The 27394-nt window shown below is 45.9% G+C and overlaps 2 protein-coding genes across 2 annotated transcripts in view; both read left to right on the top strand.

Moving 5' to 3' along the window:
• plxna1a (plexin A1a) overlaps window positions 1-14881 on the top strand; it is a 144744-nt gene extending 129863 nt beyond the window's left edge. The window contains exons 33-42 of the mRNA XM_076984675.1: window positions 1834-1900; window positions 5750-5896; window positions 6464-6623; window positions 7713-7816; window positions 8192-8288; window positions 10783-10973; window positions 11674-11843; window positions 12304-12516; window positions 12867-13017; window positions 14731-14881. Coding sequence (XP_076840790.1) covers window positions 1834-1900; window positions 5750-5896; window positions 6464-6623; window positions 7713-7816; window positions 8192-8288; window positions 10783-10973; window positions 11674-11843; window positions 12304-12516; window positions 12867-13017; window positions 14731-14826 — 1396 coding nt within the window. The 3' untranslated portion in view covers window positions 14827-14881. The remainder of the gene's footprint in view (window positions 1-1833; window positions 1901-5749; window positions 5897-6463; window positions 6624-7712; window positions 7817-8191; window positions 8289-10782; window positions 10974-11673; window positions 11844-12303; window positions 12517-12866; window positions 13018-14730) is intronic.
• Window positions 14882-16509: 1628 nt separating this feature from the next.
• LOC143485290 (uncharacterized) lies at window positions 16510-19335 on the top strand. The gene is made up of 3 exons (XM_076984674.1): window positions 16510-16525; window positions 18249-18368; window positions 18460-19335. Exons 1-3 carry the CDS (start codon window positions 16510-16512, stop codon window positions 19281-19283), a joined length of 960 nt encoding a protein of 319 aa, XP_076840789.1. The 3' UTR covers window positions 19284-19335.
• Window positions 19336-27394: the final 8059 nt, after the last annotated feature.

Here is a 27394-nt window from a genome sequence, read left to right as displayed (position 1 = left end):
ACACAAACAAACCATTCAGGTGTGTGAGAATGCACACGTGACCCTAACACACAAACAAACCATTCAGGTGTGTGAGGATGCACACGTGCCCCAAACACACAAACAAACCATTCAGGTATGTGAGGATGCACACGTGACCCTAACACAAACAAACCATTCAGGTGTGTGAGTATGCACACGTGACCCCAACACACAAACAAACCATTCAGGTGTGTGAGCATGCACACGTGCCCCAAACGTGGATGCACACGTGCCCCAAACACACAAACAAACCATTCAGGTGTGTGAGCATGCACACGTGACCCCAACACACAAACAAACCATTCAGGTGTGTGAGGATGCACACATGACCCCAACACACAAACAAATCATTCAGGTCTGGGCATCTATGGCACAAAAAATTGATCTGAATTATTATTTTTTATTTATGGAAGATGCACAATTTTACAATGAAATAATGTGTGAAAGTGCAAAATAAGAAAATCTGAGAATAGGGTGGTAATGTGTATACACAGTCTATCTCAGTGTAGGGTGTTAGTATGTACACTCAGTGTATCTGAGTGTAGGGTGGTAGTATGTATACTCGGTGTATCTGAGTGTAGGGTGGTAGTATGTATAAAAAAAGAAAAAAATACATCATTAGAAGCTCAGTCCATGTGTGCAGCTGCTCAGATTGAGAGTCTGATCGTTGAGTGATTTATATTGTGTGCATAACCTCCTAGCATTTGCTGATATGTTAATATACTGTTTATTTGCTTCTTTTTATTACATCTAATATAATTATCGCTAATATTAAATTTTTCATAGTATTTGCTAATATTTTATTGTAAAACCTTGAGTGACCTAGACATTTTGCAAATCACATTAAAATATTAATTTGATTTAAAGTAGGTAGTAGAAAACATCTATCTTCAACATAAACATGTTCTTTCTCTCTCTCTCACACACACACACACACACACACACACACACACACACACACACACACACACACACACACACACACACACACACACACACACACACACCATTGCCACGTAGACCGGTATGTGCTCTCATTCCTAGATACACATTACATTACATGTGATATTTCTAATGGGGAATCCTGACAGCCACGATATTGGTTAACTTCAAAAGATCAGCTCGGTCCTAAGTGCTACGCTCGTCCTGACAGGCGATGTCCTCGTGGAGTATGTTCGGAGGTCATTAGCAGAACGTTCTTCGCAGCTTCACGTCTCCTGACCTGGAACTCTGCACCTCTTCGTCCTGGCTTCACGACCGTTCCCTCCTAATCCACTCATCATAGCGAAATAACAAGACGTTCAAGGCAGTTTTCCTGCAAAACCTATTTATCTTAACCAGACACCTTCACCTCTCCCTCCGTGTCCTTTATTAATAACACTATGATGTAATAATTACCTTTATGGTGGGAGGGATGGGACCGCCCCAGTCTTGGTAGATGCATTATCGAAGAGGAGAAACGGCTTGTGCCTGGCCTCGGGGGGGGGGGGGTGGGGGGGGGGGGGGGGTTTAGTAGCTCTGGAGATGAAGAGTAGCAACGATAGCTCCTCTTCGCTCACAGCCACAGATGAATTAGCAGCAATGAAGTCCATTAATTACTGCAAGCTTTAATTGCAGCTGTTCAGAGGAAGCTTCTGGGGGCCATCACCTGGCCACAGGTTCTCCATTGATGAAAGTTTCCCAATTACTGTAATTGTCTAGTTTTAATGAAGATTGGTGGTTTGTTTAAAAGAAAAGATTTCGCCGAAGAGATTTTCATTAAGTGTACATGTGCAAAATTTCTTTCATCATCTGTGGTCGTGTGTTTTTCAGAACGGAGTCTGTTGCTGAGAAGATGCTCACGAACTGGTTCACCTTCCTATTGTACAAGTTCCTGAAGGTAACTGAATTCTTTACGCATACACACACACACACACACACACACACACACACACACACACACACACACACACACTGCTACTTGGACATCACACGTATCAACACTTGTCAATCTTGACAAGCATCTACAAAGTTGAAAGACTTTTTTCTCTCATATTTTTTTACACACACACACACACACACACACACACACACACTGACACTGAAAGCGTTCTGAGGGATGGTTTCTGCTCCCTGCGGGGGCTCTGATATGGTCAAACAAATAAAGAGGCGGAAGCTGTCAGTCAGACGAGGTGCAGGCCACAGCAGGCACCTTTAGCTCCTTCTTCCTGATGTGAAGCCCTTACTCACCTCCTGCCCCTCCCCATCCACTGGTGTTCTGTCCTCCTCTGCTCCTCCCCTCCTCTCCACCTCTCCTCTCCTCCTCTCCACCTCTCCTCTCCTCCTCCTCTCTCCTGTCATCCCCCCCGAGCTTCTTTTCTCTCCATGATTCCACTCGGTGCAGGCGATTAAGCAGCAGGAGGCCTTATTCACTACCTCTCTTTTTCTCATCTCTTTCTCTTTCTCACTCTCTCTTTTGTCTCTCTTTCTCTCTCTGCCTCTCTCAGATTCTTTTTTGCATTTCATTTCTTTGTTCCTCTTTCCTCTTCCACTTATTCTTTATTTTCCTCTCTCACTCTGCCTCCCTCTCACTCTTTCCCCCTCCTTCTCTCTCTCTCTCTCTCTCTCTCTCTATCTCTCTCTAGCTCTCTCGTTTTCTCTCTAGCCGTAGGACCTCTTTGGTTTCATTACTCCAATCATGCAGAGTCTCGGCGCTCACTGAAAGGATTTTAATCAGCAGAAGTTGCCAAGACCAGGACACACGTCCACATCTTTAGGATTTACTATTGGGTTGGAAAATATAGAATCAGAATTATGTAGATGCTGTTCAGAGAATGCATATGATTTGAATTATTCAAGATGTCTGCTTCTCAGACAGAATTACAGCCAAAACCAGACCAGTCAGTACAAGTGTTCTTAAATGTTGTCTTCATTTCTTCAGCCTTACTGTTCACACTACAAACAATAGCGTTGATGCTACGATATCTCCACACTGCACCTACACATCTCTCTCCACTGCGTCTCAAGGGGGAGGGGGGTGGCAGTCTGCTGGGGTGAGGTGGTCTACAACACAGGACACACCCCCTAGACCTGCTCTCATTCACCTTTTTCAAACGTTTACCAGTCACTATCACACCATCCCACGTTCACGGACACCACCATATGTGCACACACTCCTGACTGAAAGTATGTTTTTCATAGTCTTCAAAACGGGTTCATAATGGGGTTCTGGACCAGAGGTCTGTGATCTAGACGGTCCTGCACAGTAGCTGCTCCCAGGACTGCAGTCTTCTGGATGGAGAACATAAAGAACTGCAGCCTTGTTCCTGGGATCTGCTGTGGTCAGTCACAGTTTGGGGGTTACAGCCCCTAATGCTCATATTTTCCATGGGAACCAGAGTTTAGCTTTTCTCTCCAGCCCTCGGCATTTCTCCAGCGTTTTGTGTTCCTGGCAAGGTGTTTGCAAAGGATGTGGGAATGATAAGAGTGTTCAACATAACAGAGACGTTCTTCAAGACTGACAGAACTGAATCAACAGACTGATGGAACAGAATTAACAGACTGATTGAACTGAATCAACATCTTGATGGAACTGAATCAACAGACTGATGGAACTGAATCATCAAACTGATGGAACTGAATCAACAGCTTGATGGAACTGAATCAACAGACTGATGGAACTGAATCAACAGACTGATGGAACTGAATCAACAGACTGACGGAACTGAATCAACAGCTTGATGGAACTGAATCAACAGACTGACGGAACTGAATCAACAGACTGACGGAACTGAATCAACAGCTTGATGGAACTGAATCAACAGACTGACGGAACTGAATCAACAGACTGACGGAACTGAATCAACAGACTGATGGAACTGAATCAACAGACTGACGGAACTGAATCAACAGACGGATGGAACTGAATCAACAGACGGATGGAACTGAATCATCAAACTGATGGAACTGAATCAACAGACTGACGGAACTGAATCAACAGACGGATGAATCTTCAAAGGTGGTTCCTCCAGGATTCTACCACTACTCATACTGCAGTGCAGCTTAATCACACGTATTACTTCATGGTGTCAATATTGTTTTGATACCAACATTTTTCTGAGGCAGAAAATAGTAAAAATAAACCCAGAGTAGGTGTGTCCAAACATCGGACTGGTAGGGTATTCCCTGCTGAACAGGAACGGCACAGAAAATTTCTCATAGTGAAATTCACTTGCAGTGTTCACACGATTTTAGATCCACATGCTTGTAGGTTCCTGCTGTGCATTGGGGGAACTGGCGGTGGACAAAGCCGTTTATAAACCTGCCGTCGCAAGACATCCCACTCTCTGTCTGCAGCTTACGCATAAGCTTGATCTCGGTGTAGCATCAGAAAGGATGGACATCAAACGCACCACACACTGCCATGTTCGGGCTACGCTCTCGCAGATGACTGTCAGCCTTAAACAGGCGTCATGACAGCTACCGTTAAATATGTAGGGAATTCCTCATATAGACGCAGGTTGGATTTATTAGTATTCAGACCACGGCCCCTTGTACAAGGTATACTTAAGGCTGCAGTATGGAGTAATTCATCTTTCAGAACCAAACCTGAAGAGGATATTTCTCTGCTGCAGATCATCTAGTCTGTAGGTGTTTGGGGTCTGAGTCATGGTCTGTTCTCTCTGTCTCTCGGCCTATATCTGGTTATCCCTCTCTCCGCCTGTGTCTCTCCATCTGTCTCCCTCTGCCTCCCTCTAATGAAGGCACGGAGGAAGATGAGGAGAGCCTTCTCTGGTGTTCGTGTCTCCAGGAGTGATGTATGTGGTCTTCTGCATCCCAGCAGCTGTCACCTTAATTGGTGCAGACGCTAACGAGACGTTAACGGTTAACGGCGTACGGTGGGGGGAGGGGGCGGAGCGTGGCGGGAGGAGGCGTGCGTCTCCTCTGCTCGGGTTTAAGGAGCGGAAGGAGACGAGAAACACGTTCCTCCGCTCCCCACATGGTCGGGTGGACCCGCGCGTACGTTGCCGACGGGGTTTGAAGCGTCGGGCGCCTTCCGCGCCAGCCGCAGTTGGATGCGACAGCGTGGGAGGAGCGGAGGAGCTCCACCCTCTGTTCCTCCACCTTCAATCGCCTCCATTCATCTCTCCTATCATTAATTGAGAAGAGCTCACATTCAGGAAGCCTTTTCTTTAGTCTCTCGAGACGACGTATATAGCGGCAGCCTGCGAAGGGCATGAAGGTGCCCAGGCTCCACGCGGGGCATGAAAAGACCTCAGGCGGGAGGGTAGGTACCCCGCCCGACTTCCTGCCCCCCCTCGCCCCCTCCCCCAAGCTCCGATACTCCACTTTGCGAGCAATTCAGCCAACATCTGTGGTTTTTCCGCCATTGAGGGCTTTTTAAGTGCTTCCTTCTGATCGTTAACCTCCTGTAAGATTCTCCATCAGCTGCCACGCCGTCTCTCTTCTTTTTAAACTGTTTGCCTTTAAGAGCACTTTTACCAGGGGGTGAGGAAGGGTAATAGTTGTACTGATTGCCAAGTTTGAAAGCAGCAAACATCAAATAAAGAACAAGTCTAATGTAGCTGAAATCTGGTGTGTGTGTGTGTGTGTGTGTGTGTGTGCATGTGCGCGTGGATGCGTGTGAGCAGGCACAGGTGTGTGTTTTCACAAGAGTGCTGGTGAGCCCCTGTTCATGTGTTCATACTCTACTGTGTGTGTGTGTGTGTGTGTGTGTGTGTGTTCACAGGAGTGTGCTGGTGAGCCCCTCTTCATGCTCTACTGTGCTATTAAGCAGCAGATGGAGAAAGGGCCCATAGACGCCATCACTGGGGAGGCACGTTACTCCCTCAGTGAAGATAAACTCATCCGCCAGCAGATCGACTACAAGACACTGGTCAGTGTGATATGTCAGCCCAACAAGTTGTACAGGACAATATAGCACATGGTTACACACTAGCACATATATCCTTTCACACACACACATCCCCTCTCACACACACGCATCCTCTCACACACGAACCTTGACCTTGGAACAGTGAAACAGTTCCAGTCATTTTGTTCCAGTTCTCACCAATCCACCCACTTTCACCCACACGTTCATATCAACAAGATGATTGACAGTGTATTTACACCTTCAAAACATTATTTTATATTATAATGTGTATAACATTGACTCTAGCTCAAATATTTAAATATCCTTATGCAAACCAAAGAAGTGAGTGACGGTGGCGTGTCCTGTGGGGCGTCCTGTGAGGCGTCCTGTGAGGCGTCCTGTGGGCCGTCCTGTGGGGCGTCCTGTGGGGCGTCCTGTGAGGCGTCCTGTGGGCTGTCCTGCGAGGCGTCCTGTGGGCCGTCCTGTGGGGCGTCCTGTGAGGCGTCCTGTGGGCTGTCCTGTGAGGCGTCCTGTGGCGTGTCCTGTGGGGCATCCTGTGCTCTTGTTTGAAGGCCGTGTTTGTGCTAGACGCTGCACTGCGTGAACCCGGAGAACGAGAACGCGGCGGAGGTGACGGTGAAGTGCCTGAACTGCGACACCATCACCCAGGTGAAGGAGAAGCTTCTGGACGCAGTCTACAAGGGCAGCCCCTACTCCCAGAGACCCAAGGCTGGGGACATGGACCTGGGTGAGACCCCCCGCACGGGGACGCCGGGCAGTACACGCCACACATCACCCGAACATCATGGAGAGGTTTCGTATTGACCTGTTTGCAGGCGCACGTGTTGGCGTGACCTCGGTCCAGGCTGCAGGGTCGGTCTGGCTGCACCGATGCTATAGCTGGGCCAAGACGGGCCGCCGGTACCGGCCTGTGTTGTGTTTGGTCTGGGAAGAAGGTTTCGGAGCTGGCCGTGCTGACAGCCTGTGTGATTCCCCTCAAAGAAAGCATCTCTGTTTCTATGGCAGTGTAGCACCTGACCAGAGGGGGTTGATGACGGCTCGTCATGGTTTCTGGGATTAGCAGGGCTGTTAATTACGAGTCCAGTCACGCCTGCAGTCGTGTTTTGATCCAGAGTTACACCGAGGGCCTAGCTGTGCTGGAAATCTCTTGTTTGTGTGCCGTATTTGAACACTACATCACAGCTATCTGAGTGTATCTCGTAGTAAGGATTCTGTGTCCACGTAAAATAATTTTTGTGTGACTGTATATGTGGGTGTTTGTATTTATCCAGGATGGCATGGTGGTGTGGTGATTAGTGCTATCGCCTCGCAGCAAGGCAGTCTGGGTCTGAGTCTCGGTCTGGTTCACTCTGTGTGGAGTTTGCATGTTCTCCCTGTGTCTGTGTGGGTTTTCTCCGGGTTCTCCGGTTTCCTCCCACAGTCCAAAGACACGCGTGTTAGGTTGATTGGTCACTCTACATTCCCCGTAGGTGTGAGTGTGTGTGTGTGTGTGAGTGTGTGTGTGTGTGTGTGTGTGTGTGTGTGTGTGTGTGTGTGTGTGTGTGTGTGTGTGTGTGTGTGAGTGTGTGTGTTGGCCATGCGGTGGACTGGCGACCTGCCCGTGGCCTTCGCCCAGTGATGCTGGGATTGGCTCCAGTCCCGTGACCCCGACTAGCGGGATAACTGGTGAAGATAATGGATGGATGAATGTATCTGTAGGCAGTGTGTACATGTATGTGTGTGTGTGTGCATGCGTGTGTGTTAGTTTGTGCGAGTGTGTGCATGCGTGTGCGAGTGTGTGTGTGTAAACTCACGCTCTGTCCTTTCCGTGCTACAGAGTGGCGTCAGGGTAGAATGGCTAGGATTATTCTTCAGGACGAGGACGTCACTACTAAAATCGATAATGACTGGAAAAGACTCAACACGTTAGCGCACTATCAGGTACGTTTTCCACTTAATCACAACTAATCACAAGATCGTTCGTTTGAGTTCAATACAAAAAAACCTGTGGATTGTTTGGGTTCAAGGTTAATTAAAGAGTAACGACCATAGTTCTGAATATAGCATCAGAGACAAAAAAATAAGAAGAATGATTTGAACTTCACCCACTGAGGTGTTGAAATAAGCGTATTATGGCTAAGAGTGGGAATCTGGTGAGAAGCTTCATAGTCCCATTGTGGTCTGGCAATGCACAAAAGAAAAGTCAGCTATGTTCTGCACCTGTAATGTGTTTAGAAATGAGAACACAAGCCCTGTGTTTGCGGTCCCTGTCTGCGTTAATTAGCACCTGTCGTGAACGCGTTGACTGTGTTGCAGGTAACAGACGGGTCGGTCATTGCTCTGGTACCAAAGCAGAACTCGGCCTATAATATCTCCAACTCCTCCACCTTCACAAAGTCCCTCAGCAGATACGGTAGGTGCCCTCCTCTCCTACCCTCTCACCCCCTCTCACCCCCTCTCACCCCCTCTCACCCCCTCTCACACCCTCTCACCCCATCTCACCCCCTCTCACACCCTCTAACCCCCTCTCACACCCTCTCACCCCCTCTCACACCCTCCCCTACCCTCTCACCCCCTCTCACCCCCTCTCACCTCCTCTCACACCCTCTCACCCCCTCTCACACCCTCTCACACCCTCTCACACCCTCTCACCCCCTCTCACACCCTCTCACCCCCTCTCACACCCTCTCACACCCTCTCACCCCCTCTCATCCCCTCTCACCCCCTCTCACACCATCTCACCCCCTCTCACCCCCTCTCACCCCTTCTCACCCCCTCTCACCCCCCTCACCCCCTCTCACACCCCCTCACCCCCTCTCACACCCTCTCACCCCCTCTCACACCCTCTCACCCCCTCTCCTACCCTCTCACCCCCTCTCACCTCCTCTCACCCCCTCTCACCCCCTCTCACACCCTCTCACCCCCTCTCACACCCTCCCCTACCCTCTCACCCCCTCTCCTACCCTCTCACCCCCTCTCACCCCCTCTCACCCCCTCTCATCCCCTCTCACCCCCTCTCACACCATCTCACCCCTTCTCACCCCCTCTCACCCCTTCTCACCCCCTCTCACCCCCCCTCACCCCCTCTCACACCCCCTCACCCCCTCTCACCCCCCTCTCACCCCCTCTCACACCCTCTCACCCCCTCTTACACCCTCTCACCCCCTCTCACCCCTTCTCACCCCCTCTCACACCCTCTCACCCTCTCACACCCTCTCACACCCTCTCACCCCCTCTCACACCCTCTTACCCCCTCTCACCCCCTCTCACCCCCTCTCACCCCCTCTCATCCCCTCTCACCCCCTCTCTCACCCCCTCTCACCCCCTCTCACCCCCTCTCTCACCCCCTCTCACCCCCTCTCACCCCTTCTTCTACCCTCTCTGATCCTCTTGGCCATGGACAGTGGGAAAGAGCTTCTTCACTGAATATTAGACCCAGATCATGTGGTGATCTGAACCAGGGCCCTGACGCTGATGAACTTCGAGCACTTCGAGTTGCTGATATGTGACATTTTTAAAAACAATATTATGTCCCATCCAATCAGGATAGAGAAGAGGACAGAGGACAGAGTGCTTTGTAATGGGGCAGTTACAATTACACTCAGCCCCATACACTAACGAGCTCGTAACAGGTGTCTGATATTTTAAGTCCTCGGGAAACCCACAGCGGCGTTCGGCTCTCAGCTCCGCAACTATGGAAACGTACTCGCTTTCGCATTGCTGTCAGGTTCCTGTTGGCATGGAAACCACTCCAGTTAACACGTACAGTAGCTGCAGGTGTACATGTTTGACAGCGGCGCTTTAGATATTGTCCGTCGGGGGGGGTGGAGGTTGCCTCTCGCCAGAACGGGTCACGACGGCCCACTTTGTTCCCGCTTGGATTGGTGCCGCCCGGCTGGCGTGCCATAGGCTTCTCCGCGGTGTCTGTAGAGCCGTGTCGGCCCGAGCACCGTGGACCAGATGGTCCTCTTCATCTCCCTGATCCGGACGTGCAGCCCTGATTCGAAAGTGCAGCCCTGATCCGGACAAGCTGGCCGCACGCTGCCTGTAGCACTGGCTGTCTGATAAGAGCGCAGCCATAGATATGCATCTTCACCGCCTGCCATAATAAAGTTTCTCAATCTCTTATAGACACACACACACACCACCCCATTAATAATGAAATGTGCTATTACAGCTGCACAGGAAGAGAGGATGTTTGACTCTCCTCACTCAGGATATTGTGTACGGGCTGCCATTATGTTGGGTTGCACATTACACGCAATTTATGTCACATTATGACTGTCAGAAATACCCACACGAGCACGACAGAACTGGGAGCCTTGTTCACGCAGACAATAAAACCAGACCGTGCCGTCTCATGTGCGTCTTGTGTATTACTCAACACAGTCACGCAGTTGTGTTAATAACCTTGCCGTCTGCTGGCATGTAACTGAGCGTCGACTTTATTTCGAGACTTCCTTTGATAGCCCGCGGAATTTAACACATTAGTCTTGGCATGAATTGCAAAACCCTTGTCAAATTTAGCTGGTGTTTAGTGTAGATTTCAGTGTTTGGCAGTGTCCACCTGTCTTGTAAGTATGTGATTAATTAAGCAGATTCCATTATAGTGGTGGTCCTGTGAGACGTGATGATGACTTGTACAGATACAGCGTGTTTGCTGTATGTGGACAGATTGTAATCCTCGTCATCCATTATCTGAAGTTTTACAAAAGAACAACGTGCTGTTTTTTTTTCCTGAGCGCCTCTTTGATTTGCTCATTACTGTTTTCTGAAACTTTTTACATGCATACAATGAATGTGGTGATTTTGGAATGGATAAAATAAACTGGTCATATATATACATGACTAAGTTCATGTTCAGTTGGGAACTGGTGTGAGACACGTGCACGTCTTTGTGTTGTCAGAGAGCATGCTGAGGACCGCCAGCAGTCCAGACAGCCTTCGATCCAGAACCCCAATGATCACCCCGGACCTGGAGAGCGGCACCAAACTCTGGCACCTGGTGAAGAACCACGACCACTCGGACCAGAGGGAGGGGGACCGCGGCAGCAAGATGGTGTCTGAGATCTACCTGACCCGCCTTCTCGCTACTAAGGTACAGATTGCATATGTTTCTCTTGATATTCCATGCATGCGCTGTGAGGACGTCCTGTCAAGCTGTCTTTTGTCTGGCACGTCTGCAGTGCCTGTCAAGGGGAAGAACTTGGTGGACAGTCGTGTCAATCCTGCAGGTTTCCTGCCAGATTTGATTCTCCTTCTCCCTTTCCGTCTGACCCCCTCATGTTCTCTCCTAGGTTTGCTCTTTTCCCCACAGAAACCACTCTGGACATCTACTGGCAAATGTTCCTGCACTGGTTCTGCTTAAACCTGAATCAAGGAGAGGTTTTGGAAAACAAATGGTCAATGGTCCAAACCCGGCACTGATTACTGTGTTCTCCTGAGCCAGTGCTAGGTACCCCCATGTCAGTTGTACATCTCAAAGACATGAGGGCGTGTCCACTTCCTAAAGACACACCTATTCACGCTGTGCACCGAATGGTTGTGTGAAGTTAATTGGGAAGATCTGGTGATAAATTGGCTCATTGCTCATATTATGTTTAAAGAACAAACGTAGACCCATTTCATTCACATGCCTACAAAACCAGGTCCGGATTGCTGGGGCAGCTTGTCTCATGTGGTCAGTACATCCGAGTGGTCGTCACTGTTCTGTGTAAACCTTCTGGGGGTGTTCTGGAAGAAACATGAGAACATATTTGGTGCAGTGCATTTGATTGACGGGTGACGCGTGTTCTCAGGGTACGCTGCAGAAGTTCGTGGACGACCTGTTCGAGACGATATTCAGCACGGCGCACCGTGGCAGCGCCCTGCCCCTCGCCATCAAGTACATGTTCGACTTCCTGGACGAGCAGGCCGACAAACACCAGATCACAGACTCGGACGTGCGGCACACGTGGAAGAGCAACTGGTGAGGAGGCCCGTTCAGTTCGGTCCGATTCGGTTCAGTGTGATTCAGTTCAGTCCGATTCAGTTCAGTGTGATTCAGTTCAGTTTGATTCAGTTCAGGCCGATTCAGTTCAGTCTGATTCAGTTCAGTTTGATTCAGTTCAGTCCGATTCAGTTCAATCCGATTCAGTTTAGTCCGATTCAGTTCAGTTCGATTCAGTTCAGTTTGATTCAGTTCAATCCGATTCAGTTTAGTTCGATTCAGTTCAGTTTGATTCAGTTCAGTCCGATTCAGTTCAGTCCGATTCAGTTCAGTTTGATTCAGTTCAGTCCGATTCAGTTCAGTTCGATTCAGTTCAGTTCGATTCAGTTCAGTTCAATTCAGTTCAGTCCGATTCAGCTCAGTTTGATTCAGTTCAGTCCGATTCAGTTCAGTTTGATTCATAAGAACTCTTCCTCCTCCTTCCTCTTCCTCCCCTCAGTTTGCCGTTGAGGTTCTGGGTGAATGTGATCAAGAACCCCCAGTTTGTCTTCGACATCCACAAAAACAGCATCACGGATGCCTGTCTGTCTGTCGTTGCCCAGACGTTCATGGACTCGTGTTCAACATCAGAACACAAACTGGGCAAAGACTCGCCCTCCAACAAACTGCTCTACGCTAAAGACATCCCCAACTACAAGAGCTGGGTGGAGAGGTATGTGTGCTGGGGGGCGGCCATGACACCCTCTCCAGCAGCAGACAGAGCGATAGCGATGTTAGCTTCATTCACCTCTGTTCAGAAAATGTATGAATGACAAAGGTTCATGGCTATGGGTCAGATTAAATCATACTACTCAAATAAACTGCTGTAGCTTGTGCAAAGTACTAGGAATCCTTAGCTAAGGCAAATTTTCACACACAAAAAAAAAACCTAGGCTATATCTGGCAGTGTATTAATAGTAATAGATAAAATTTTGCAGACAGCGTGCTTCTGCTGTGACTCGGTACAACGGGGAAGGGTGGTTGGCGTTCCCGCTGATCTAACGTGGGCGCTGTCTTTTGAAGGTATTACTCCGACATCTCTCGCATGGCTGCCATCAGTGACCAGGACATGAGCGCGTACTTGGCCGAGCAGTCTCGTCTGCACCTGAGCCAGTTCAACAGCATGAGCGCTCTCCACGAGATCTACTCCTACATCGCCAAGTACAAAGACGAGGTGAGACGGCGGGGACGCAGGGGACGGGGACGCAGGGGACGGGGCTGCTCAGACAAACCACGTGATGAAATCAATGAGTGATGGGTCACGTTTGGATTGAGGCGGAGTGTTATCTGTGTGTTCCACGTGCACGTGTGTTGATGATGCAATACGTGGAAGGCATGAGTTGTGAAACACCCCGTGTAGCTTTGTGCACGGTTATCTCTAACTAACCACACACACACACACACACACACACACACACACACACACACACACACACACACACACACACACACACACACACACACGTGATTACATGATGAGATATAGGACTTATTCTGACTGGCCAGCGTAAATGTAATGATAATGGTGCACAGTCCTCTGTCTCAGTCCTGTCTTACCCAACACTATCTCAGTCATCTGTCTTACCCAACACTGTCTCCGCCATGTCTCAGTCCTGTCTTACCCAACACTGTCTCCACTCAGTCTCAGTCCTGTCTTACCCAACACTATCTCAGTCATCTGTCTTACCCAACACTGTCTCCACTCAGTCTCAGTCCTGTCTTACCCAACACTGCCTCGGTCATCTGTCTTACCCAACACTATTTCAGTCCTCTGTCTTTCCCAACTCTGTCTCCACTGTCTTAGTCCTGTCTTATCCAACACTGTCTCCACCCTGTCTTACCCAACACTGTTTCAGTCCTCTGTCTTACCCACCACTGTCTCCCTCTATTTTAGTCCTGTCTTACCCAACACTGTCCCAGTCCTCTGTCTTCCCCAACACCGCCCCAGTCCCCTGTCTTACCCAACACTGTCCCAGTCCCCTGTCTTACCCAACACTGTCCCAGTCCTCTGTCTTACCCAACACCGTCCCAGTCCCCTGTCTTACCCAACACCGTCCCAGTCCCCTGTCTTACCCAACACCGCCCCAGTCCCCTGTCTTACCCAACACTGTCCCAGTCCCCTGTCTTACCCAACACCGTCCCAGTCCTCTGTCTTACCCAACACTGTCCCAGTCCCCTGTCTTACCCAACACCGTCCCAGTCCCCTGTCTTACCCAACACCGTCCCAGTCCTCTGTCTTACCCAACATCGTCCCAGTCCTCTGTCTTACCCAACACTGTCCCAGTCCCCTGTCTTACCCAACACCGTCCCAGTCCTCTGTCTTACCCAACACTGTCCCAGTCCCCTGTCTTACCCAACACCGTCCCAGTCCCCTGTCTTACCCAACACCGTCCCAGTCCTCTGTCTTACCCAACATCGTCCCAGTCCTCTGTCTTACCCAACACCGTCCCAGTCCCCTGTCTTACCCAACACCGTCCCAGTCCTCTGTCTTACCCAACATCGTCCCAGTCCCCTGTCTTACCCAACACCGTCCCAGTCCTCTGTCTTTGTGTCTGATCCACTGCAGCTGTGTGCAGGCAGCTGCTGGTGTGGATTATGCTTCATTATTTAGATGCACACATGCACACACCCCTGGTGAACCAGTGTAAAATGGAGGAGAATTATCCGTCCATTATCATCTCTGCAGCTGTTAGCCGCTTGCACCTTCTGCTCCGCCTCTTCTCCACCCCCTCCTGCCATCTTGGATGGTATGGCGTCCATTTATACTGGTTTGTCCACCACAGCGGAAGATGCATTATCTGTCGGCACTGTGCTCAGGATCCCAGTTTAGCCAGTGCGCCCTGAACTGGGAAGCGAGTCCCACTGCTGTGTGTTTGTGTCGCCCCAGATCCTCTCGGCGCTCCAGAAGGACGAGCAGGCGCGGAGACAGAGACTGCGCAGCAAGCTGGAGCAGGTGATCGACACCATGGCCCTGTCCAGCTGAGGACACACCGTCCCGGACGTCCCGCTCAGGACAGCCTGAGAGACACCACCCCCACCACCCCCCCCCCCCCCCCCCCCCACCCAGACACAAAAGCTTACGGACTGCAAAGACAGAAGCAGTACACTGGAGACCCCCCCTCTATAAACCCAGGGTGGCCTTCCTATTAACAGCCCCCCTGTACTCAACACAACAGAATGTCTCGTCAATGTCTCGCCTAAGACATTGGTTACAACTTATTATTATTATTATTATTATTATTATTTTAAGGTATGTTGAAGGAAACTTGTGCTTGTTCTTAAGTGAGTGCTCGGATGTCTGGCATCAAAAGGTTTGGACAATGAAGCACAGGAACCTCATGGCCTCAGTGTTGAAGTTTAAAGCAAGAGCAGGTTACTGAAAATCGTTCCTTTATCGCACTTCATTTCGATGAATTCGGTTGATTTCTTCTTCTTCTTCGATGGATTCTGTTTGATCTAGTCTCCTGCCACTTGTGTTACTGCTGAATTTGCACAATTTACAAGAACCACAACAAAAACAAAAATGATATAAATATATATGTATAGATACATAAATACAACTGCATTTTTATACAAAAAGAAGTTTAAAAATGATGAAAAAAAATTTAGTTTTAACATTGAAAAATTCAACAAAAAATGAATTTGATATGTGAAACAAAGACTGAACTATGAAAAAATATTTAAAAACTTGTCCTGTGCCATGTTTTATTTGAATGTTGTTTAGTGCAAAACATTTTCTTTAGCTAAACTGTGCTATGATTTAATGTTGACTTGCCTAGTGATTGAAGAATCAAGAGTGGAAAATAATACACAGAATAAGAAAATAACAAAAACTGAGTGAGATGAACAAAATGTTGTGTGGTACCTTGTCTTTTTGGAGGGAATAATTCAGAAAAAAAAACATTTAATTCTTAATTTAGTGGAAGGATCAGTATGTTAAGTTTCTACACACTTTATTCAACCTTAATTCGCTGTTGTGGTTTTTATTGTGAAAGCCGTGTGAAAGGGTTTTCTTGTTGTCTGCTATTTCATCCCTCGAGAAATTAGTGCGGAAATTAATGCAGAGGAGTTTTCTGACGGGTTGTGTTAGGGTTTCTCACTACTTTGTATTCTTTCGTCATCCCACAGTACAAAGCCCCAAACATGGTACCTCACACCATGCACTCAAGCCTTGAAAGACAGCGTTGTCTTTGCGCGAAGCACATCACACCACATGAAGGAAAGGTCTCGTTGAAAATGCTACATGTTAACAATAAGGAGCAATATAATGTCGTACATGATGCTGAGTAGGGCCCAGGTAATTAGCATCGTAGCTTCAACCCCTTTAACTCGCTACAGATATAGCTTTGGTGGCTAAAATCACAATAAGCTACAACAGTGTGGTCCTGCAGTAGAGGGACTAATTGGGGAGATTAGCCTGCTGTGAATATGGCTTAATAGTAGTAGTATGTAGTCTTGTTGAGTGTGGCAATGCCTGAAAACTGATTTAACTTCAGTTTAATTTGCAGTCGTTTAATACAACGTATTGTCAATAAGCTCTTGTGGCAGTAACTTATTTTAAGACTTTTCCTCTCACACAGGCCTTTTCATTAGAGTACTCATACCTTTTGTCTAAACTGAGCAAACTTGTACATTTCGAGCCAAAAACGTCAGCACAAGCGGGGGAATGTCTCGTGTTGGAGGTATGATCTTTTCACTCTTTCGTTTCCCTTCTTTAACTCGATTCTCTCAAGCTATCCCTCATGGAAAAAAAAGCGAAATGTGTTGCATTTGAAGTAGGTAAACATGCAATTTCTTTTCTTTTTTTTTTTGTCTGTATCAGCCATTCAGGAAATGTGAAGCGATTTGCAAATTCTTCACTTCTGCTCAGGCTCTCGTCTGCAGAGCGTCTCAAATCAAGGAAGCCGAGATCTCTGACACCCCTCTGTACCTTCTTCAACCTTTCCCTTTGTGCTCTGAAAGCCGATGCGGTTGTGAAGACCGGTGTTGTCTCTTTCATGTGCTACGCTGTAGTCTTAACGCCAGACATGCTCAAACAACAGAAAGCTTCTTCCCTCTCTTCGTTTCCTCTGAGAATAAAGCAAATGTAAAGACAGGCTGAGAAGTGATAGAAGTATGTGAGAAACTTGAGGAGCGAAAATACGTAGTCTCGGAAACTTTCCGTTTTTTTTTTTTTTTGTACCTCGAGGCACCTGTGCATCAGGGTTCGCAACAGCCAGCAGGGTTAATAAAGCATCATTTTTGGTTTTTATTTATTTTGGAATGTTTTTAAACATTGTTTATATGCTAGCGTAATCTCTCCTATCCAACTAGGAGCAGGTCTCCAAAACTATGAAAAAAAAACATATTTAGTATCTGTAGTAATGACAATCTTCTCAAACTTGAGACATTCTAGCTATAAGAATCCTTTATTCCTTTATATCTATTCCAGTCTCATTGTAGACATCCTGTATGCTTCTAATGCGTATGTTTCGGTAATATATCACCAGCCCTTTCATAGCCCTTTGTGCTTTCAAAATTTCCTGTCCCTGAAGATCTTCTGATATCATTAAAGACAACTTTTTAAGTCTTTATTTTATCATGGACACACCCCCTTTTTACCACATGCGCGTCCACAATAAACGTAAGGCACTCTGGCTAAATTACTAAGAGGCATTTTCTTGACGGGAGAATAAACCATACAGTGTACTTTTAGCATCACTGCAGCGTCCATACTCCGCGTACACCAGTCATAGACTGTGAATTCTTGAACAGGGTCACTTAAATTAGCGTCTAGTTTTTTTCAGAATGTGTGTGTGTGTTTTCTGTGTGTATGTGTGTAATCATCTGATAATGTGTTTGTCTTCACATGAATCAAGTAAAATCTGTCCTACTCCACTGACGTTTCCACATTGCTAAGGAGAGTCATCCGCCATTCGCTTTATTTTCAAAGTGTCATGTTTAATATTCTCCTTCTTCATATCAAAAAGCATTTATTGACTAGCAACAATTTTTATTGTTCTTCTCTGGTAGTTTCCCTGATGGAAACACGCCGACATGTTCAGCCTTATGCTACATTAGCAAGGCTTTGATGACAGAGATTGTAAAACAGCTGGTTGCTTTGTCTCAGGACATGTGCTTTGCTTTGATGTTATTTTTGATCCTCTTTTTTTTTTCATTTTATTTCTTTTTCTTTTCTTTTGTCTTGGGGTGCTTATTTGTTTACTGGATATTTTTCATGAGTTGTGGAAAATGTGGAAGTCTTGAGATGTTCATCAATTTGAGACATTTCAGTGTTTAAAGTATTGAAGTGATTGCCTCTCGTTTCTTTATATTCTTGTTTTGAAGAAGAAAAAAAAGATGCCAGTTTATTTTGTTGTAGATTAGTCGTGTGTTTGTGATAGTTGAGCTGTAGGAGTAGATGAGGGGTTTGGTACATCAGAAGCTTCGGTGATCACAGTGCTTTCACATTTCTACAGTGCCTTGCCACCCTCTCTCATCTCCAGCTTTCACAACCCTGTTACCCACAATCCCTCACTGCAGCAGGTTCACTGGTCACCTCCACCTATCACTCACAATCCCTCACTGCAGCAGGTTCACTGGTCCACCTATCACCCACAATCCCTCATTGCAGCAGGTCCACTGGTCACCTTCACCTGTCACCCACAATCCCTCACTGCAGCAGGCCCACTGAACACCTCCTCCTGTTACCCACAATCCCTCACTGCAGCAGGCCCACTGAACACCTCCTCCTGTTACCCACAATCCCTCACTGCAGCAGGTCCACTGGTCATCTCCTCCTGTGACCTCACACTGCTCCATCCACATGACCCAAGCCCTCCACTCCTCCACTCATCCACTCCTCCTTTACTCCTCTATTCCTCCACTCCTCTATCCCTCCACTCATCTATTCCTCCACTCTACTCCTCTATTCCTCCACTCCTATATTCCTCACTCATCTATTCCTCCACTCTACTCATCTATTCCTCCACTCCTCTATTCCTCCACTCATCCTCTCCTCTATTCCTCCACTCTACTCCTCTATTCCTCCACTCCTCTATTCCTCCACTCTACACCTCTATTCCTCCACTCCTCTATTCCTACACTCATCTATTCCTCCACTCCTCTATTCCTCCACTCTACACCTCTATTCCTCCACTCCTCTATTCCTACACTCATCTATTCCTCCACTCCTCTATTCCTCCACTCTACACCTCTATTCCTCCACTCCTCTATTCCTACACTCATCCTCTCCTCTATTCCTCCACTCTACTCCTCTATTCCTCCACTCTACTCCTCTATTCCTCCACTCTACTCCTCCACTCTACTCCCCTATTCCTCCACTCCTCTATTCCTCCAATCCTCCACTCCTCTATTCCTCCACTCCTTTATTCCTCCACTCCTCTGCTCCACTTCTTAGCTTTTATTTTTGCTCATATTTTAGCCAAAATGAAAAGCTGAACTTAAAAAAAACAAAAACAAACAAACAAAAAATCAATTCACTTGCACATCAGAGCAAGTGTGAACATGTGAATTTAAAAAAAGACAAAGCTAAAGAATTTTAATACTTTATGAATTCTAATACCTTTTTAAGAGTTTCAAACTTGAATTGACTGTGACAGGTTTGCTGTTAACTGCTCATTGTGTAAATATTGTGCTCTTTCATATTTTGCAGATTTATTATGTGTAAATAAAAACATGCATCAAGGAGAGATTAAACATTTTTTGCTATACATGGTCTTGGTGTGACTTTTGGCCATTATTCAAATTATTTTGTGTATATACTTTGTTATAATAATGTTATATAAACATAATTTAATTTTACATTCTAATGTTGTTGAAACAGCAGTTACACACATGTAAGAAAAATGTAGAAATGTGGATATTTCTTTAATTGGTGTTGCACATCATTGGGCATTTATCAGTAGTCTAAAGACTATATTAGCAACACAAAGACTAAAATAGCAACATAGAACTAAGTGCTAAGTGTGTAATAGGCATGACAGCTTTTGTTCTCAAAGTGATATTTCATATATATTCCTTCTTGAGTAATTGGTAGATTGCTTTAAATATTCTTATTCAGATCTGTCTTTGTGTCTTTTCATAGTTTTCATAAGAGGCAATGATGGAGTTACAGTAAAGTTCACATTTTTTTCTATAGTCAATGAGCCCCAAAAGAAGAATCTGTCGGCATTTGTTGGCAGAATATGACCACGCAGACTAATTCAATTAAAACTTGTCTGAGGGACAGCTTCAATTGCCCAATGATTGCGAGACCACTGAGTCCTTAAATGATTCTGTCAGAGTTAAATGTACATACCCCACTAAAGCTTTGATTTATTACCACTACGCACTGGATGCGATTTCCGGTCCTCTAAGCAGCTACAGTCAATGATGCTTAGCCTTAACAGTGAGAGCAATTAAATCTCCATTCACCCCCTTCCCACGGCTGTTCTGAGTTCGTCTTCTCTCTTCTCTCCCCTGAAATGATAGGTGAGCTCTGTATGATGTGTGAGAAGAGAATGTGGCCTACTATTCAAATAACTCATATTTGCTCCTCCCCATTGCCACTGGGCGTTTTTTTCCATACTTTCCTCCCTCTGATAGGACAAACCACCCATCAGTCAAATTTAGAACTGCATTGTGACAACATAAAGATGAGAGATTATGCCCTTGGGGGGCAGCAAGCCATCTAAATTATTACATGTGTTCAATGAAATCGTCACGTGTGATGTGCAGTGCTATTCGCTGTCTCCATTAACTCAATATCTAACCATTCTATCTTGTTTTATTAGTAGTACGAGTATTAGACAGCTTGGTCCTTTCTGCTCTGCAACTGTCGTGATAGGCTGGTGTGAACCACTTCTCACCTTCAGGTTTTAACTGTGTTTTCTTCTCATTTCATCCAGACATTCTGGTCTGGGACAATTCATCACAGGTGCAATTGTGCAAAAAGGCCCCTTCCTTCATATAAAAGCGTCCCGTGTCCTTTGTTCAACACCGGCCGGACATCAAGGTTCCTTTATTGTGGAAAGATGCTTTCATCTCATCCCCGAAGTCCCCATTGTCCTTTCAAGACAATGTTTTAATTCCTTCTGAAGGGACAAATAAAAAGGTCTTTAATGTCTTTAAGGTATTTGTGTCTCTTTGACTTCTCAGATCAATACCTGGGCTGTCCGTGTGTATATGAACCAGACTGGAGAACATCTGGTTTGGTGCTCCACAGCCTACAGAGTTCTAAACGTTCTTTGTACGGTTCCTCACACTCTGGTCCCACTGTAACGCTGACCACACCTATACAGCATCCACCATCATCTTTTACCACTTCCAGAAAATACCCAGATGTCTGTGCTCTTCGATTCTTCGTGAGTGCTCACACCAGAGGGGGAGCTCTGCAGACTAATGACTGGATTAAAATAATAATAATAAATAAATTAATTAAAACAATAGTGCCAACATAGTAAATTATTGACTTATGCGCCATTAAGTTTTCATTTGTTTTAATAAAACATTATTTTTTTCAGAATCTATATCCAATAGTTACTTGGTTGTGGTGTTAAGCTCCAGAAAACATTGACTGCAGAGCTCCAGACCACACATCCTCTTATATAAAGGGCTTGTGCATAGCGTGACCCCAGTTGCCAGGGAGAATAGCCATGGCGTCACCTCTAGCTGGTTGAGAAAGGAGGCTAATGTGTTCTGGATACCTGGCTACACAGTCCCACTGAAATCACCTTCAAGCATTTCTTAGAAGTACATCATTCATGGTGAGAAGCTCATTTGCTAAGACAGCCTTGTATTTCTTCCCCCACAAAACGTGAATTTCACCTTCACTGCATGCGTACAGTGTAATCCACAATGACCTGTGCGTTACACGGAAGACGCCATACTAGCATGTGCACACGCATCCTTCACACGCGTCCTCATGTGTTAGCACTTCAGAAGACATTCCCCTCGATCAAAACATTTACGTGGTTATCTTTAATTAAAATGTCTTTTGAACGGTGGAATATCAATGACGTCACATTTAACTGAAATAATTTCCATGAATATCACCTCCCACTTCATCATACACTCACCAGCTTTTATTAGCTACACCTGTCCAACTGCTCATTAACGCAAATGTAGAATCAGCCAATCACATGGCAGCAACTCAATGCATTTAGGCATGTGGACATGGCCAAGACAATCTGCTGCAGTTCAAACCATCTCTAGGGTTTACAGAGAATGATCCGAAAAAGAGAAAATATCCAGTGAGCGGCAGTTCTGTGGGCGCAAATGTTTTGTTGATGCCAGAGGTCAGAGGAGAATAGCCAGACTGGTTTGAGCTGATAGAACAGTAACAGTAACTCAAATAACCAGTCGTTACAACCGAGGCATGCAGAAGAGCATCTCTGAACGCACAACACGTGGAACCTTGAGGTGGATGGGCTACAGCAGCAGAAGACCAGACCGGGTGTCACTCCTGTCAGCTAAGAACAGGAAACCGAGGCTACAATTCACACAGACTCACCAAGATTGGAAAAATGTTGCCTGGTCTGATGACTTTCGATTTCTGCTACGACATTTGGATGATAGGGTCAGAATTTGGCATCAACACATGAAAGCATGGATCCATCCTGCCTTGTATCAACGGTTCAGGCTTGTGCTGGTGGTGGTGCAATGGCGTGGGGGATATTTTCCTGGCACACTTTGGGCCCATTAGTACCAATTGAGCATCGTATCAACGCCACAGCCTACCTGAGTATTGTTGTTGACCATATCCATCCCTTTATGACCACAGTGTACCCATCTTCTGATGGCTACTTCCAGCAGGATAACACGACATGTCATAAAGCATGAATAATCTCAGACTGGTTTCTTGAACACTACAATGAGTTCACTGTACTCTAATGGCCTCCACAGTCACCAGATCTCAATCCAATAGAGCACCTTTGGGATGTGGTGGAACGGGAGATTCACATCATGGATGTGTAGCCGACAAATCTGCAGCAACTGTGTGATGTTATCATGTCAATATGGACCAGACTCTCTGAGGAATGTTTCCAGTACCTTGTTGAATCAGTCATAGAGGATTAAGGCAGTTCTGAAGGCAAAAGGGGGTCCAACCTGGTACTAGCAAGGTGTACCTAATAAAGTGGCCGGTGAGTGAGCGCTGTATGGTGTTTTCAAATTACCAGTCCAGTCCCTTTTTCAAATGTATATTTTCCTTTTTAAATTGACAAATTTGAATCCAAGACCACAACACGTTTGTGAATAAATTTGAATTGTAAAAGCATTTCATGACTAGTTTTGAATCCTCACGTCATTCATGTACCCAGGTTGGCTATGATTTGATGTTTAAGTTATCTCTCACTGTTTGTTTTTGTTTTTAGATTCCCACCATTCAAGCAATAAAACATTCAGTTTAATTACTGGATAATTGAATGGGCGCTTCAGTGACGCCAGGACGCTTACAGTTGTCTTATCTTCTGTGTTTACCGAAGCTCATTGAATTTGAAATGAAACATCATGAGGTTAAAGTTCAGCTTTAATTTAACAGTGTCTGTTAAAAAGAAAATAAAAACAGATACTAGGACTCAGGGAACCGTGTTTTCTCGGAAAACATTTTTATACACAATCCACCTGATTTCTGGAGACCACAAGTAAATCGACTATTTAAAAGAAACTTCCAGAAGCTTCTTGTGTTTTAGTTCTAAGTTTTAAAACCAAAGGCTGCCTGAAATCTTAGCGAGTGCAGACTTTCTGAGCCCTCCGCTGCTGCCGGTATCAGTCCTGGTGGTTCTGGCGGCCTTTAGCCAACAGTATTATCTTCAATGAACAGAAGACGTGCACTGCTGGGTGTGGTTGGTCAACTGCTTGGCTAGACTGCAGCATTTTTGGTGCTCAAACATTCCATACTAGCATGTTTGGTGTGTCTGTCCTAATGCAAGGTGATTAAATCTCTGCTGGGCTTTGAGGTCATTAAGGGTCTTCTGTAAACTTCACAGTTCAACCTGCCACTAACCTCTGCAGTCACATTAATTAAGACAAGTGAGACGTGCTCCGCTAACACACACACATGTGCCCATAATGCACTGAGAAGTTTGTGTACTGTGGATGAAGCACAATTCCTCCTTTTTTCATCACTGGTTCAGGCAGTACAGCTAGACAATGATCTTAGAGGGCTGAAATCTGAATTCCCCAGGGCAAATATTTCACTTAGATATGAAATGACCATAGCAAAATAGAAAAGTAAAACTGTAAACATAATGTAATACATCTTATTATTTGTAAAATATTCTTAAATTATAGTTTCATTATAAATGAACTGTTAGAGTTTGCAATTCAGTGTTCACGAGGCATCAGTAAAAGACATGGCGGTGTCACGCAGGTCACAGGTAGCACAGAGCTATTATAACACAAAGGCCCGTCTGCTTTGACTAAACGTTTTCATTCACACGACGTCGTCCTCATTACTGTAATCTTAAAGCTGCAGTAGCAAACCAAACAGCCAACGTCAGACTGAACGAGCCAGACCACCGAGGCCATCTTTCAATTTATCAGCAAGAATATTTGCATGGTGGTTCTTTATGGCGACCGAAGATAATGGGAGTGCGGTGTTTGGCAGACGCGCCAGCCTTTGAAGCAGCAGAAGCCCTCGCGGTGGATACAGAGATAACAGAGACGTGTGCACGTGTGTGTACTTATTTGTTAGGAGAGGAATTCCAAATCCATCAAAGGGCTGATAAAGAAGGAAGGTTTGAAGGAAGGAGTCCAGCATGAAGAACCCCATCCCTGCAGTGTTAGCCCTGCCTGCGTTTATATACAGGATTCAGATACACACTCTCACTGCGGACATTCCACACAAGGTCACTGCAGCAGTGCCGTAGGGTGTCTGTTTGAGGGTGTCCCAGTGGTACAACCCCCCCCCCCCTTCAGTTCATAAGCAGATAACTCTGGAGCTGAAGAATACATGTCTGTGAGTCAATTCATTAAGGAATACGCCATACCACACACTCAGGAAGCCATGCTTTAGTCTAAATGCAGATAAATAAAAGTGACAAGCTCCTGTAATTCTGTCAGCGTGGAAGATGAAGCTTGGTGAAGATGTGTAACGTGCGGGTGGAGAGACTACGCAGGTGCACGCCCTGCTTGCTAATGAAGAGGGCTGGCTCTGAGAGTGAAGCTCCCCTCTCCACCACCAAACGCCAGTCCAGCGCGAGCTCTCCTCAGCTTCTCAACACAATCTGAGCTTTTTTCTCGACGCGCGCTGGTGAAGAGTCTTCTCAGTCTCTCATGCATGTTTCATGAAGCTTGTCAAGGCTCATGTTTTTCCCATTCTTACTTTTTCATTCTTTCTCTGTCTGACCTCTGTCACTCTAAACACTTTATTAGAGATTCTCTAAAGTCATTCATACCTCTGACCACCAGCAAAAAATGAAATAGAAAACAGGAATGAAAACCTTTACATGAATTCAAGATATTTTCTTTCGCTAGAAAATAAATAAATATGAAAAATTATTGCAACAAGGCCAATACACAATTATCTCTTTTAAATTATTTATTTTTTGTATTTAAGTGACACTGTCAAGGAAAAAATAGTTAGAATATCAAAGGCAGAAAATCTGCATTCAGTTTTCAAAAAGCTATTATTGCTATAGTTATTGCTAAGCAACTTTCAGCAGAGCAGTTTCCCTAAATAATGCTGTGTATTGATATATTGCTTTTCATTATAGATGGATACGTAGACAGACAGACCAATAAACAACTTGAAGAAGTTGTCCAAGTGACAATAAGATGTGGTATATACCAAAGAGATGCATTGACCTTACTGTTGGTCTGCAGGCCTGAATTATAGTGGTTAAAGACGCGAGTTCAGTAGCAGAACCTCCATCAATCGCCTGCTGTACTTGGACGTCATCATGCTGTCCGCCAAGATAGAAAGACACGTTGGCTGATCCACCTGACCAGGACGTGCAGCTAGGACACTGGAGTGTTATTCAAACTGGACCAGTGTGGTCAGATGAATGCAAGAAGAGGAAAATAATAACCACGACAGAAGGAGCTTCCATAAGGCCTTCAACCAGACCTGCAGGACAGAGCCATGAAGGACGTAATGTGCTCTGTGGGGTAAGGCAGGTCCTCAGGAGCACAGCTGAATGTGAATACGAAGATCAAAGCCATAAACTCACACGCACTGACAGCTGGGTCGCTGCTGGCCTTCTGGGCGCCTCCAGCATAATTATTTCCTGGTTGTCCACTTGACTTGCCTGGACAGTTAAATCCCAGACCTTCACACCTTGTCCTGGCGTGTCCTGCTGCTTTGAGGACGTGTCAGCTGAGAACTTTGTGTTTTGCTTGTTCTTGGCCCGCGTAGGTTTACCTCAGAAGTCATGATGTGGATTTAAATGTAGTGAACCAACACTGAATGAAGAAACGGAGAGGTGAGGAAGAGGAAGGCCAAGGTTCCACAGTGGAGAAGAGGCACTGGGCATGTGCAACATTAATCTTGATCCAGAAGAGCACAATGTGGGGAACAGCAAAGATACCGCACCACACCCTCAAACTCCCTCACCGTTGGCACAAGGCCCAGGTGTGAGAGATATAGATATGACCACCCACTGGAGACCTGAGACCAGAATTGTGTGTGTGTGTGTGTGTGTGTGTGTGTGTGTGTGTGTGTGTGTGTGTGTGTGTGTGTGTGTGTGTGTGTGTGTGTGTGTGTGTGTGTGTGTGTGTGTGTGTGAATTTCAAAATTCTTTGTGAAGCCAGATTACTTGTTGATTATAATTTTTAAAGATACAGTTCAGGTGAATGTGGTATTATACATTAGCAACACAAATGTAATTAGGTTCTTACAAATGTAATTAGGTAATCTGCAGTGGGCTGGACTGTATCAGGTAAGTCTATTGAGTAGCTGTGTCATACACACCTCGCCTCAGCATGCGGCAGTATTACAGTCACGTCTTCTCTGATACTGAGACTGGTCTGGGGTCAGCTCTTTGCAGTGACATTACTCAAAACTCATTTTCCCCACTCTGTGCACCCCCTGCTCCAGGGTTAGCATCTCCTGCTGTGCTTACTAACATCCCATTTAGCCCCATGTGGCCTGCTCTGATCTCAGGGCAGTTTCAGGTGGGGTCAGTCATGTCTGAAATCATTTCCATTAGAGAGGGATAAAAATAACAATGCATAAAATGACCATCAGTCCTCAGTTTTGCTAGCACATATTCACAAATCTGTGATGAAGTATTAGAAAATGCAGTATACCGCCCCAAAGCAATTAAATTGGTTAAAATCACTAAAATCACTAATTAAAAGCACAATAATAATGAATTTCATAAATAATTTTAATTTTTCACAAGGTCACCCAGCATCGGTCTGTGGAAGGTGTTTCCGTTGAAGCTGTTTCTGTGGAAGTTGTTCTCTGTCTGTTCTCTGTTCATGTGAAGATTCTAAACAAGAATTAACAAAAATGTAGAATCACAGTAAAACAGAGAGCTGTTTCCCCAAACTGGGAGAATTAGTAGCAATTTAGATGTTTTAAGAAAATAAAGCCCAGATTTTTAATCACTTTTTTTTCAAATGTG

This window comes from Brachyhypopomus gauderio, chromosome 21, assembly GCF_052324685.1.
Source record: "Brachyhypopomus gauderio isolate BG-103 chromosome 21, BGAUD_0.2, whole genome shotgun sequence".
Taxonomy (NCBI): domain Eukaryota; kingdom Metazoa; phylum Chordata; class Actinopteri; order Gymnotiformes; family Hypopomidae; genus Brachyhypopomus; species Brachyhypopomus gauderio.
Note: the sequence above shows the minus strand (reverse complement) of the source record. Positions and strands in the feature narration are given on the sequence as shown.